Source organism: Heteronotia binoei, chromosome 13, assembly GCF_032191835.1.
Source record: "Heteronotia binoei isolate CCM8104 ecotype False Entrance Well chromosome 13, APGP_CSIRO_Hbin_v1, whole genome shotgun sequence".
NCBI classification, from domain to species: domain Eukaryota; kingdom Metazoa; phylum Chordata; class Lepidosauria; order Squamata; family Gekkonidae; genus Heteronotia; species Heteronotia binoei.
Genome location: NC_083235.1, coordinates 43883280 through 43897314, shown reverse-complemented (window position 1 = coordinate 43897314; position 14035 = coordinate 43883280). Strand labels below are relative to the sequence as shown.

The 14035-nt window shown below is 42.5% G+C and overlaps 1 protein-coding gene across 4 annotated transcripts in view; it reads left to right on the top strand.

The window, feature by feature from the left end:
- DIP2B (disco interacting protein 2 homolog B) overlaps window positions 1-14035 on the top strand; it is a 205062-nt gene that overhangs the window by 184773 nt on the left and 6254 nt on the right. For all 4 annotated transcript variants that reach the window (XM_060253191.1, XM_060253187.1, XM_060253188.1 and 1 more), the window contains 9 exons: window positions 16-137; window positions 3222-3333; window positions 6341-6450; window positions 8059-8189; window positions 9026-9194; window positions 10665-10835; window positions 11425-11486; window positions 12958-13015; window positions 13634-13708. In XM_060253191.1, coding sequence (XP_060109174.1) covers window positions 16-137; window positions 3222-3333; window positions 6341-6450; window positions 8059-8189; window positions 9026-9194; window positions 10665-10835; window positions 11425-11486; window positions 12958-13015; window positions 13634-13708 — 1010 coding nt within the window. The remainder of the gene's footprint in view (window positions 1-15; window positions 138-3221; window positions 3334-6340; window positions 6451-8058; window positions 8190-9025; window positions 9195-10664; window positions 10836-11424; window positions 11487-12957; window positions 13016-13633; window positions 13709-14035) is intronic.

Here is a 14035-nt window from a genome sequence, read left to right as displayed (position 1 = left end):
CTTTGGTCTTTACAGGCATTGAGCTCATTGCAGCATTCTATGGCTGCTTGTATGCAGGCTGCATTCCAGTTACCGTCCGGCCTCCACACGCTCAGAACCTCACTGCTACTCTGCCCACCGTGCGGATGATTGTAGATGTGAGTAGTAGAGAACTGAGGGCAACCTGTCAGTGGATGGTTTTGTGTTTGCCCTGTTGTTTCAGTGTAACAGCATAGCTTTTTCTCAAGTGTCAGCTTATACAATGTGAGTGTGTTAATAAGCAGAACATAAGAATGCCATGTTGGATCAAGCCAGTGGCCCATCTAGTCCAACACTCTGTGTCACACAGTGGCAAAAAACCCCAAACAAGTGCCATCAGGAGGTCCATCAGTGAGGCCAGGACACTAGAAGCCCTCCCACTGTGCCTCCCCACCCAAGCACCAAGAATACAGAGCATCACTGCCCCAGACAGAGAGTTCTAATGATAAACTGTGGCTAATAGCCTCTGATGGACCTCTGCTCCATATGTTTATCCAATCCCCTTTTGAAGCTGTCTATGTTTGCAGCCGCCATCACCTCCTGTGGCAGTGAATTTCATGTGTTAATCACCCTTTGGGTGAGGAAGTACTTCCTTTTATCAGTTCTAACCCAACTGCTCAACAATTTCATTGAATGTCCACGAGTTCTTGTATTGTGAGAAAGGGAGAAAAGTACTTCTTTCTCTACCTTCTCTATCCCATACATTATCAACATTGCATTATGCAGTATTGTCCTGATCAATACGGTAATAAAACATGGTCAAAATATACCAGTGCTTTCTAATGATGCATAGAATACTAAAGAAAATGAAAACAGATTTCTTTATACCAACCAGTTGCCTTGATGCCTTCAAGATCTGGCTTGCATGTTTGTCTTACTTTTGTGTAGCAGTGCCACAGCTAGTTCTGAGACTGCTGTGTGCTTCAGTTCAACAATTAATAGGAAAAATGGTTTCATTCCCCTCTGAAGCACAGCCTCTTCTGTGGCTGAAGGTGTGAAGACTGTCATTCATGAGAGCAGCACGTGGGTTAAAATATGTTGCAGGTTAAAGTGTAAACTGAACATGTAATTTTGAAACCTTCACTATACAGAGTTGGGTGTGCAAGAAAAGGAGCTCACAATAAACATGGCCCTAAATAGACAATGAAGAGCATGAGTTGTGTCTGGAGTATTCCACTTAGACCATGAATTCACAAGATGGCATTAGGCAGATTGCTGTCTTTTGGCCCTGGCCCCCTCAGTAAAACAGAGATGGTAGTGCTGGACTCATTTGAAGGGTTATGTTGTTCTGAAACAAATAATGTAAACAAATAATTCAGCTGAGAAGCTGAATGCATTTTTTGCCTCCGTCTTCACTGTGGAAGATGAGAAGTGTTTGCCTGCTCCAGAACCACTTATATTGGAAGGGGTGTTGAAAGACCTGAGTCAGATGGAGGTGACAAGAGGGGAGGTCCTACAACTGATAGACGAATTAAAAACTAATAAGTCACCAGGTCTGGATGGCATACATCCAAGAGTTCTGAAAGAACTCAAAGTTGAACTTGTGGATCTTCTGACAAAAATATGTAATCTTTCATTGAAATCTGCCTCCATTCCTGAGGACTGGAAGGTAGCAAATGTCACCCCCATCATTAAAAAGGGTTCCAGAGGAGATCCAGGAAACTACAGGCCAGTCAGTCTGACTTCAATACCAGGAAAGTTGGTAGAAACCATTATCAAGGACGGAATGAGTAGGCACATTGATGAACACGAGTTATTGAGGAAGACTCAGCATGGGTTCTGTAAGGGAAGATCTTGCCTCACTAACCTGTTACATTTCTTTGAGGGGGTGAACAAGCATGTGGACAAAGGAGACCCAATAGATATTATTTACCTTGACTTCCAGAAAGCTTTTGATAAGTTCCTCATCAAAGGCTCCTTAGTAAGCTCGAGAGTCATGGAATAAAAAGACAGGTCCTCTTGTGGATCAAAAACTGGCTAATTAATAGGAAGCAGAGAGTGAATATAAATGGGCAGTCTTCACAGTGGAGTGCTGCAGGGCTCAGTACTGGGTCCCATGCTCTTTAACGTTCATAAATGATTTGGAGTTGAGAGTAAGCAGTAAAGTGGCCAAGTTTGCAAATGACACTAAATTGTTCAGGGTGGTGAGAACCAGAGTATTGTGAGGAACTCCAAAGGGATCTGTTGAGGCTGGGTGAGTGGGCATCAACGTGGCAGATGCAGTTCAATGTGGCCAAGTGCAAAGTAATGCACATTGGGGCCAAGAATCCCAGCTACAAATACAAGTTGATGGGGTGTGAACTGGCAGAGACTGACCAAGAGAGAGATCTTGGGGTCGTGGTAGATAACTCGCTGAAAATGTCAAGACAGTGTGCGATTGCAATAAAAAAGGCCAATGCCATGCTGGGAATTATTAGGAAGGGAATTGAAAACAAATCAGCCAGTATCATAATGCCCCTGTATAAATCGATGGTGCGGTCTCATTTGGAATACTGTGTGCAATTCTGGTCACCGCACCTCAAAAAAGATATTATAGCATTGGAAGAAGTGCAGAAAAGGGCAACTAGAATGATTAAAGGTTTGGAGCACTTTCTCTATGAAGAAAGGTTAAAACGCTTGGGGCTCTTTAGCTTGGAGAAACGTCAACTGCGGGGTGACATGAGAGAGGTTTACAAGATTATGCATGGGATGGAGAAGGTAGAGAAAGAAGTACTTTTCTCCCTTTCTCACAATACAAAAACTCGTGGGCATTTAATGAAATTGCTGAGCAGTCGTGTTAGAACGGATAAAAGGCGGTACTTCTTCACCCAAAGGGTGATTAACATGTGGAATTTACTGCCACAGGAGGTGGTGGAGGCTACAAGCATAGACAGCTTCAAGAGGGGGTTAGATAAAAATATGGAGCAGAGGTCCATCAGTGGCTATTAGCCACAGTGTGTGTGTATATATATAAAAATAATTTTTTTGGCCACTGTGTGACACAGAGTGTTGGACTGGATGGGCCATTGGCCTGATCCAACATGGCTTCTCTTATGTTCTCATGTATGTGAATTACTCAGAGCACTTAGAAAGCACCATGAACAAATGTGCCCAGCTTCCTTTGTCCATGCGCTCTTAGCTTCATATTACTTTGACATTGTTGTGTTTATGTTGTTCTTCCTTGTTCATTTGTTGACAACAGTCACTTTTTGAACATGTTTTAGGTCAGCAAAGCTGCCTGTATTCTCACCAGTCAGACCTTGATGAGGCTACTGAGATCCAGAGAAGCAGCAACTGCTGTCGATGTGAAAACCTGGCCAACCATCATTGACACAGGTAACAGAACTGACCTTGTTCTCAAGACATACTAGTTTTGGAAAAGATGCAGCTGAGAACCAGCGGTGACATTTTGTCTGGAAAGTATTATTACTGTCTGGCAATGTATAGGTTTGAATTGTATGACACAATGTGCTCTCAGTGCATGGATACAGCCTTCTGACATGCACTTATGGACGTGTCCATTCAAGAACTTGAAGGCTATGTACACGTGGGTCAAGCTTGCCATCGTTCTTTCCAGAAATGGAAAGCAGCAAAGGACATTTAGATCATACACTTTCATTTAGAGCAAATTGGACAGTGTGAATAAAAATAGTGGGATAGAGCTAACTCAAAAAAACTAAGCAATTGTCCCAGCAAGGTATCTTGTGCATCCAGAGGAGGCTGCTGCACCATCTAGTCCTGTGTAAAGACACTTTCAGGAAGGAAAAGTTATTGCAGTCTAAGAAGAAGATGATATTGGATTTATATCCTGCCCTCCACTCCAAATCTCAGAGTCTCATAGTGGCTCACAATCTTCTTTATCTTCCTCCCCCACAACAGACCCCTGTGAGGTGGGTGGGGCTGAGAGGGCTCTCACAGCAGCTGCCCTTTCAAGGACAACCTCTGCCAGAGCTATGGCTGACCCAAGGCCATTCCAGAAGGTGGAAGTGGAGGAGTGGGGAATCAAACCTGGTTCTCCCAGATAAGAGTCCAAGCACTTAACCACTACACCAAACTGGAAGAGGAGACAAAGAGAAAATATAAAACATACTTTTGCCTGTCTGACAGGGGAGGGGTGTCATATGTTCTGAGGTCCCTTAAAGCTTGTAGGGGAAAGGCCATCCTTAGGGAAGACATTGTGTCCACTCTTGGTTCCCAGATGTGCCCAAATCTGAATTGCTAAGCAAAAGAGCCATTTTTATCTTATTGGACTTGTGAGCCATTGTGGTTTGAATTTGGGCTGGAAAAACAGTTTTTCATAAAGGTACCAGGGCTGCAAAGAGTCTGGCTGGGTGTTGGTTGACTTAAATGGACAAAAGACTAGCTTGGGCAGTGACTGGATTGACATCATTAAAGTCCTGCTTTCCAGGGAAGTGGGGGGTGGAAAGTGCTGTCAAATTGCAGCTGACTTATGGCAACCCTGAAGGGTTTTAAGCCAAGAGACGTTCAGAGGTGTTTTGCCATTGCCTGCCTCTATGTCATGACCCTGGTATTTGTTAGTGGTTCCCCATCCAAGTACTCACCAAGGCCAACCTTAGCTTCTGAGATCAGATGGGATTAGGCTTGCCTGGGCTATCCAGGTAAGGGCCAGGTCAGGATACCTGCTTTCCTTTGGGGTGAAATTGATCTGGGAGGGGGAGTGCAGCATTCACAGGCATGGCGGTCAGGTGGAGCTTATGAAATTATCAGACATCCAAGATGGGGCCCTAACAAGGCTCTTCAGGGCTGTATGGTATAGTTCATCTTAACCCTTTAAGTGGCAGAGAACGTACTTCAAGAAGGGAGGCCGAGCTAGTGATTCTTTTCCCTTGTCCATTACACTGGACGGTACAGGACTCCAAGGTGAATCATTTGAGGGGGTGGGGGCTTCTGTGCAACAGCTCCCTTCTACTAAAGTGGGGCCCTATAACTCTCATGAATCATAAATGATAAATAAATCATAAATGATTTAGAGTTTGGAGTGAGCAGTGAAGTGGCCAAGTTTGCGGATGACACTAAATTGTTCAGGGTGGTGAGAATCAGAGAGGTTTGTGAGGAACTCCAAAGGGATCTGTTGAGGCTGGGTGAGTGGGCGTCAACGTGGCAGATGTGGTTCAATGTGGCCAAGTGCAAAGTAATGCACATTGGGGCCAAGAATCCCAGCTACAAATACAAGTTGATGGGGTGTGAACTGGCAGAGACTGACCAAGAGAGAGATCTTGGGGTCGTGGTAGATAACTCGCTGAAAATGTCAAGACAGTGTGCGTTTGCAATAAAAAAGGCCAACGCCATGCTGGGAATTATTAGGAAGGGAAATGAAAACAAATCAGCCAGTATCATAATGCCCCTGTATAAATCGATGGTGCGGTCTCATCTGGAGTACTGTGTGCAGTTCTGGTCGCCGCACCTCAAAAAAGATATTGTAGCATTGGAGAAAGTCCACAAAAGGGCAACTAGAATGATTAAAGGGCTGGAGCACTTTCCCTATGAAGAAAGGTTGAAAAGCTTGGGGCTCTTTAGCTTGGAGAAACGTGAACTGCGGGGTGACATGATAGAGGTTTACAAGATAATGCATGGGATGGAGAAAGTAGAGAAAGAAGTACTTTTCTCCCTTTCTCACAATACAAGAACTCGTGGGCATTCGATGAAATTGCTGAGCAGACAGGTTAAAACGGATAAAAGAAAGTACTTCTTCACCCAAAGGGTGATTAACATGTGGAATTCACTGCCACAGGAGGTGGTGGCAACCCCTTCAAGAGGGGTTTAGATAAAAATATGGAGCAGAGGTCCATCAGTGGCTATTAGCCACAGTGTGTGTGTATATATAAATTTTTTTGCCACTGTGTGACACAGAGTGTTGGACTTGATGGGCCGTTGGCCTGATCCAACATGGCTTCTCTTATGTTCTTATGTTCTTCTTCCTAGTTTTCTTTCAACGGTGAAATACCTGCATTAGAATAAAGTTTGAGTCCAGTGGCACCTTTAAGACCAACAAAATTTTATTCAAAAATTTTTATTAAAATTTTGTTGGTCTTGTACACAAAGGCTTATATCTCAAATAAAATTTTGTTGCTCTTAAAGGTGCCACCAGGCTCAGACTTTGTTCTGCTGCTTCAGACCAACATGACTGCCCACCTGAATCTACCACCATTGGAGGAAAGGAAGCGTTTCTCTGTTGAAGGAAGACTTAGTGGAAGGGAGTTATAGGACCCAGCTTATAGTTCCATTGTATTCCAACTTCACCTGTTAGCTTTATTTTTTAGAGAAAATCATTTTTTCAGCATCACATTAAAAGAATAAATTACCTCACTCTTACCTGTTCCAGATGATTTGCCTAGGAAGCGGCTACCTCAGGTCTACAAGCCACCAACCCCAGAAATGTTGGCATACCTGGATTTCAGTGTTTCCACAACAGGGATGCTTACAGGAGTAAAGGTATGGTAACATCTCACTGAGCCAGTGTGCTTAGGATCCTCCATTTTGTAGGACAGAATTAAGTCTTGGTTTTTGCTTCCAAATGAAAATGTGCCAGATTGCTTTTAGCCTGTACAGATAAACACTGGCTTTCTTAATACTGCATACTGGCAGTAATGCCTGTGAGCATATTGTTCAGAGAGCAAAATGACCTTGCTGTATATGGAGCTTTGTATTCAGAAGAGATTTCCACATTTTGCTGCTGTAATGGCAAAAATATGCAACACCATTCCTCAAGGGAATGATTAGAGTAATCTTCAAGGTGTTCCCAGTATCTTAACCGAAATCAGCCTATAGTCAAGCTACTTACAATACTGGTATCCTTGTAGGAGTGTGTACACAGTAGCAGGAGGACCTGTGATAAGTTGTTGCATAGGTTTGTCTCTTCTCATTCTGTGCCTTGGGCAGGGATTAATAATAATAATAATGTTTTATTTATATCCCGCCCTCCCCGCCGAGGCAGGCTCAGGGCGGCTAACAAGACATGGTGTGTACCATGATTATAATATAATTGATATGATAAAATACAATTAATAAATACAGTTAAAATAGTTACATAAAATTTTTAAAAACTACAATAAATTAGGGGTGCTACATTTCAGTGAGATATATATCCAGATGGCTAGATGTCACTTTCAGAGTTCAACCTTACAGGCTTGTTGAAAGAGGGTAGTTTTGCAAGCCCTGCGGAACTGGTTAAAGTCCCGCAGGGCTCGCACTTCCTCCGGTAGCTGATTCCACCAGTGGGGAGCCATTATTGAGAAGGCCTGCTCCCTTGTTACTTTCAGTTTGGCCTCCTTTGGTCCAGGGATTTTTAGGAGACTTTGGGAGCTGGATCTCAGTGCTCTCTGGGGAACATATGGAGAGAGGCGGTCCCTAAGGTAGGCAGGTCCTCGGCCATATAGGGCTTTAAAGGGATTGCATATGAATTGCAGTGCACCGTAGGCTTCACTGGTTTTTATCTGATAAAAATTCTAAGATTACATGTGTAGTTGCTAAATTCTTTGCTTAATTCTTAAATTACAGGAATCCCATTTTAAAAGTTCTTGAATTTGAATTTCTTGTGTTGTACTTTATGTAGTTCACCCTAGAATGACAGTATCTCATACAATGGACTACACTGGTGGCACACATCTATAACCTATGTTGCCACTAAGCTAGGCAAAAGGGCTTAAGATTCTAGATCATGTGTAGAGAAGCAGCAGTAGTTCAGTGGTTTGGGCACATGGCTGGAACGTCAGAGGACTTGGGGCTGGATGATCTTCCTTGATTGCCCTGCGCTCCATTTTCCTGTGTAGCTGCAGGTAACAGAGAAATTAGCAATCCTTATATGACCAAGAGATTGTGAGGATGAAGATGGCAAAAAGCCTTGAGAGTCTTGATAACTACTTGATAACAGATGTCTATTTCAGGATTCATTCTGGAGTAGCCCTGACATCCAGCAAAGACATTACATGATTTATATGGCAACATGACTTACTTGGAGGGGTTGTAGAGTGGGTGTAAATCTGCTCTGCCATTTTTGCTTCTGAGAATCAGTGCTCTGTCTCTCTCCCACTCTCTCTGCAGATGTCCCATGCAGCAGTCAGTGCCCTCTGTAGAGCTATAAAGCTGCAGTGTGAACTATACTCCTCACGGCAGATTGCCATCTGTTTAGATCCCTATTGTGGTCTGGGCTTTGCACTTTGGTGCCTTTGCAGGTAAGAGCCAGGATGTTATTAGAAGAAGTGCTGGGCCGTTAAAAGATAGACCCTGACTGGTTTAAATTAGGATAGCATCAAAGGGGAGGCCTAATTGCAGTGGCTAGTGTTGGAGCCTTTCTACACAAGTGAAGTCATTCCAGTTTATGTGGCCTAAGGACCCATGGTCTACCTAAGAACAATGCCAGTTTCATCGTTCAGATAGCTTGTGTTTCCCTTTTGCTCTCACTTGTTAAGAACATCAGAAACTTCATATCTGCACACAGTCAAAAGTGGTATGCATCTGATTCTTTCTCCTTGGGGAAAGGTATTATAAGCTTTGTATCCATCTGTATTCATTTTAAATAGATTTCTTACTTGGAGACCTACATTTTGTGCCTGATGTGCCCCCAAAGAGCACTGTTCACAGTTCACAAACCAGATGCATTGGTGCAACAGCTATTCTTCTGCACCAGCATACAACTGCTGGCCCACTGCATAACCAAGATGGAGGGCAAATATGGCCCACAGGGCACCATGGAGCCATTTGATGGGATAAAACGCCCCTCAGAAATACAACATGCAACTGCTGCTTGGCTGGAGCAGTTGCACCAGCTTCATGCTGAGAATGGAGCAGTGTTGGTGGCAATTTTAACTGCTATTGGATTATATGATGATTTGGATTGCCGGAATACCTAGCGTTTGCTCAGTTTGTCTCAGTATGCAGGGATGAGTGGGGAGGTGAGTCACTGTGACAAAAGAAGGATTTCAGATAATCTTTAGGTTGTGCAGAATTAGTGAAACCATCCAGTTTCAAGAATTAATGCCTTGTCTGTCTGTCTGATGTTCTCTGACAGTGTATATTCTGGTCACCAGTCCATCTTAATTCCTCCTATGGAGTTGGAAACCAACCTTTTCCTGTGGCTCTCCACTGTTAGCCAGTACAAAATACGGGACACTTTTTGTTCCTATTCAGTCATGGACATGTGTACAAAGGGGCTGGGGAACCAAGTTGATGTATTAAAGGTAAGAAGCTGAGGCTTATTTTGTACTGCAGGGGGGATTAGAAAATACGTTTTAATATTCAGGCTTTCAGGATGGAATTGCATTTCCTTGCTTTTTATCCTACCTTTCCTATGGAAATTTCCCCTTTAAAATATTTTTGCTGACTACCTTAAACTTCTGCATACACCCTTTGAAATGATGGGCTGGGGGCTCTACAAGTGCTTCATGTGTATCTTATTCTTAGGTCTAGTTTAAATTAGAGTTAAACAAATAGCAAAAACTTTTGAACTCACAGATATTCAGCTATGTTTGAAATTTTCTCCCCATCGTAATTATTTTAATGAGGGATGATTAATCTCTTCAAAAGACACTGTATATTCTATTAACTGAAACTGAGCTTTTGTTTTTCAAGCTAAAGAACTTTGTAGTCAATAAGCAGATCTCCCTCTCTCTTCTCCCCCCACCCCCTGGTTTGATTGGATCCTTCCAGTCGGTTCTGCTGGTGTCACTGTGTTCCTTCACAGTGGGAGGAAGCTTCTTCTGATGCAACAGGATCTTCTGCTAGCAGAGGAGCCTTTTGCGTCAATGGAACACACCAACACCAGCAGAACAAACTGGTAGGATCCAGTCCATTGATTTTACAAGCTCTTTTTAACCCACTAAGGAAGGTTAAGGGGAGAATTTTAAACACAGCTTCTCAGAAAGTACAAGCAGTGCCACAGATTTCACAGCAGTGCCACAGAGTGGCTTGCTGTTTGAAAGTAATGGATGTTGCCAGCACATTAACCCTGGTATGAGATTGATATCTATTCTGGCCATTCAGTTCACTAAGCAAAGCTACTAAGATGCAGGGTAGGGGGTGACAAAATCATAGCAACAAATTATTAGGTTGCTAGCATAACTTTGTGTTATGAAAATCAGCCTGAGGCTCTTTGATGTCAACATAGGTTTTGTTAGGTGAGAGATGGGAAGGATGAGTCACTGGGTTCCATTGTTAAAATTCTTTCTTTGGCTGGGTCAGTGTGACCAGATTAATATCTTGCTGTTCGCACAAACATATATATATTGTTTTAATGATTACTCAACAGCTCTGGTGTACGTACTGATCTGACTTTTGGATGCAGTCTTTGTCCTTTTAACATTTCACAATATTTCCTCCGTCATAAAGGGGCTGATAACACTTCAGTCTTTCATTAAGGACCCCAAGTACTATAGATGATACAGAAAGATGATTGATGCTTTTCTCTTTCTGCTTGGCCATGTGTAATGACAGATGCTGAACTGGTGTGTCCATGCGGTAATACCCTAAGTGAATTGGGGAAATGCTAGCATAACAAAATACCTAGTAAGGCTTTGCAGGACAAAATAGTGCTCCTTGAGCCTGAATGGAGGATTTACCAATGTTCTCTTTGTCTGCTGCCTGTTAAAACACAAGTTCTCTCTCTCCTCCCGCCCCCCCCCCCCACATCATTGATTTCTGTGCATTGGCAGGCAAGAGGCATTAATCTGTCAGGTGTCCGGACCTGCGTAGTGGTGGCAGAGGAGCGTCCACGGGTGGCTCTTACTCACTCCTTCTCCAAGCTCTTCAAGGACATTGGCTTGTCATCTCGTGCAGTCAGCACCACCTTTGGGTCAAGAGTCAATGTAGCAATCTGTTTACAGGTAACATAAAGGCCTTATTGGTCCCTAACCTAACCTAGGTGTGTCTCTAACCTATTTTGAACCTACATCTAGCTGGTTTTATGACCTTGAAGGTTTTTGAATGCTGATCTCCAGGATGCTCCGGAGAGAACTAGTTGATGTGGGTCACAGAACCCATGAAAAATAATAACCACAAAAGACAGTGGGCTGCATTGGGATTGTCCACTCTTCTCCTTCCATCAGCAGAGCTCTGCTGTTTAATCCCCTCCTCCTTCCAGCCTCCATTTTTAATTCTTCAAGAAACCACTACAAATACAATTCTGAGAAGGGTCCCTGACTCACTTTTGTTTGTCCCCCTGTGGGCTGAGAAAGAAATGTTCCTAGCCAGGCATGGTGTAAACACTCCTAAGAGAGCATGTACATAAGCATTCTTGTGATTGAACAGAAATAATTCCCTTAATATGCGCCTTTTCATTGAGCTGTTTTCTGTGTTACTAGACACTTGATAATCTAGCTTGCATTTCCCTCCCTCAAGGCCTTCAACTATCTGCCACTTATCTCAGTAGAAGCAAAAAAAACACACTTTAAAATGTCTGTTTAATGTTTTTAGGGAACCTCAGGGCCTGATCCCACCACAGTATATGTGGATCTGAAGTCCTTAAGACACGACAGGTACAGCTGTTTTTATTGTTATTTATCTTTGCTATTTGAAGTCTGTGAACAAAATATGTTGGCATCCATCCAGTTGTGCAGCTCCAAAAATGACATTTTAAGTCCTCAGAAGAGAGAGTGGCAATGTCCACCGATTGCCGTCTCCCAGTGTATACCTCACTTTGCTTGCATGAGGTCCATGTAGGTCCACCAAGAATAAATTGGGCAGAGGTTCTGCAGGCTGGTGAGGAAAGGGAGAGTCCTGCAAGGATAATTCAATCTGATGTGATCAATTTGTTCACAATAATTTGCCAAAATCTAACTGGGCTGGTCAAGTAAATATTTAGGGGTTTGCAAAAAGGAATTGAGGTTTTTAAAAATCTGATTTGGGTCTATTGGACTTGAAAAATATCAATATTATCAAATCCTAATATCAGTATTGTATTGGGATTTGGGTAAATATTTGGGAAACCAGAATTTATTTGGCCCCATTATACCCTATGGGGATGGTCCCCATAGGGTATAATGGAATTCAGAAGCTGTTTAAATGCCTGAGTTCACTCGCCAAGTTCACTCATCAAATCATGCTGCTAACTCAGTGAGTGAACTCAGAAAGCATTTTAAAAGACTGTGGTCTCTTTAAATACCTTCTAGCAGCACCTGAATAAAAGCCAAATAATATTGGCCTTTATTGGGGTGCAGCTATTTGGGTCACCAAATCAGATTATCTAATCTGATTTGTCTGAATGAATGAGCCTGTGTATCCCACCTAGTAAATATGTAGCTTCTTGTACAATTATGTCATATCTAATGTGATGCCAAGTGGTGCCTGGGAAGTGAGGGGTTTGACAAGGCATTGGTGGGACATGTCACAAAGCTGGAAGAATAAGAAAAATTCCTTCACTGACTTTGATGCTATTTTTAGCATTCTCCTCCTTGAGCCAAGCAGTCACCAGATCCTTCCTTCCTGGAAGTTACATGGGCCTAATATTGTAATATCACAGATCAGAAGAAGATGCTCCTCGACTGCCAAAGAACTATAACCATTGTCTAATAATACAAACAGACAAAAAGAACCAATGAAATTTCTTTGCCTTTGTACAATCCAGGGGTCCTGATTGTTACTAACAAGACAGCCAGTGTTGCTATTTTACCAATTAGTCATTTTTCATATACTAGCTAAAGGAACTGTGTAGAAAGACCTCTTGCTGATTGAAGTCTTGAAGAGTCAGCTGTGAGGACTCTTTGTCTGTCTGTCTGTCTGTCTGTCTCTCTCTCTCTCTGTGTTTCGGAGGGAAGAAGCAGAATTTAACGAACTGAAGGAACAGCTTAAACAACTTTTTAAAAAAGTACTGAAATATAAAGATTAGTTGTTTAGGTGTTTCAGAATATTGGATGTGGCTTTTTTTAAAAAATTATACTTTAATAATCATTCTGAAAGTACAAGTACTTCTTTTGTTTTATTTTTCATCATATGCGTCTCTTTCTCCAGAGTCCGGCTAGTTGAAAGAGGTGCTCCCCAGAGCCTGCTGCTTTCTGAGTCAGGCAAGGTAAAGTTACATCTATTGACGAAACATCTGGTGTACAACCAAACAACTTTCTGTCATTGAGAAGAAACAAGGCCAGTAATAGGGACTAGAATCATTGGTCATCTTCTTGGGGCCCTTGTATTGCTGCCACATGGCAGTAGCCTGGTGACTTAGCTCCCCCCCCCCCCCCCAATTATGCAGCCACAATTCATCAAAATCCCCCCCAACTCATTATGGACACTATGCTTTGTGGCAAAGCTAGGTTGACTGCTACAGTGTGTGTGGGATTGCCATTACAGTAACACAATCCTCTGTGAAGTGGTGTTGCTAAGTTTAAGCCCGTTTGTGGGAAGGGCAGGATATAAATCTAAATAAATAAAGATCTTGCGTACATATTTTGCACTTTAGTGAGCTAGTATCAGAGATGAAGGCTTAGTTGTCACTATAAATTTAATGTGCAGGCACACAAAGCTCAAAATAAAGTGATTTTTGATTGTGGAAGTTTCTTGAGCTAAATTGAAACCCATGAAATCAGATTTGGCTGATATAAATGTGATCTTGCTGTTAAAATGCCCTAGTGTTTATATTGGGTTTGCCAGCATAAGAATGGTCTTTCAACTCTACTTCCTCCTCTTTTAGATACTGCCTGGGGTCAAAGTGATCATTGTTAATCCTGAGACTAAAGGACCGGTTGGGGATTCTCACCTGGGAGAGGTACATGTTGCTGTTGCTTCTGTTTTACATGGGTAGATCTGGCTTGTTTCTGTTGTTTCATAGAGTTCTACACTGGGGGATTTCTCAGTTCCTGTGCCTAATTATTTCACGGTGTGGATGCTGGAAAGATGTACTGATTTCCACAGCAGTTCTGATGGTCCATCTCTCATTCCACATGTTGAGATGGCACATAGTGCACCAAATGAATACATTTCAGGAAAATGCATCCATCCTAAATGAAGATGCTTCTTAAAGACTACACCTTTTTGTTTTTATTAGCAAGTTGGAATTCTAAAAAATGTATCTGATTTACATGTATACTATAAT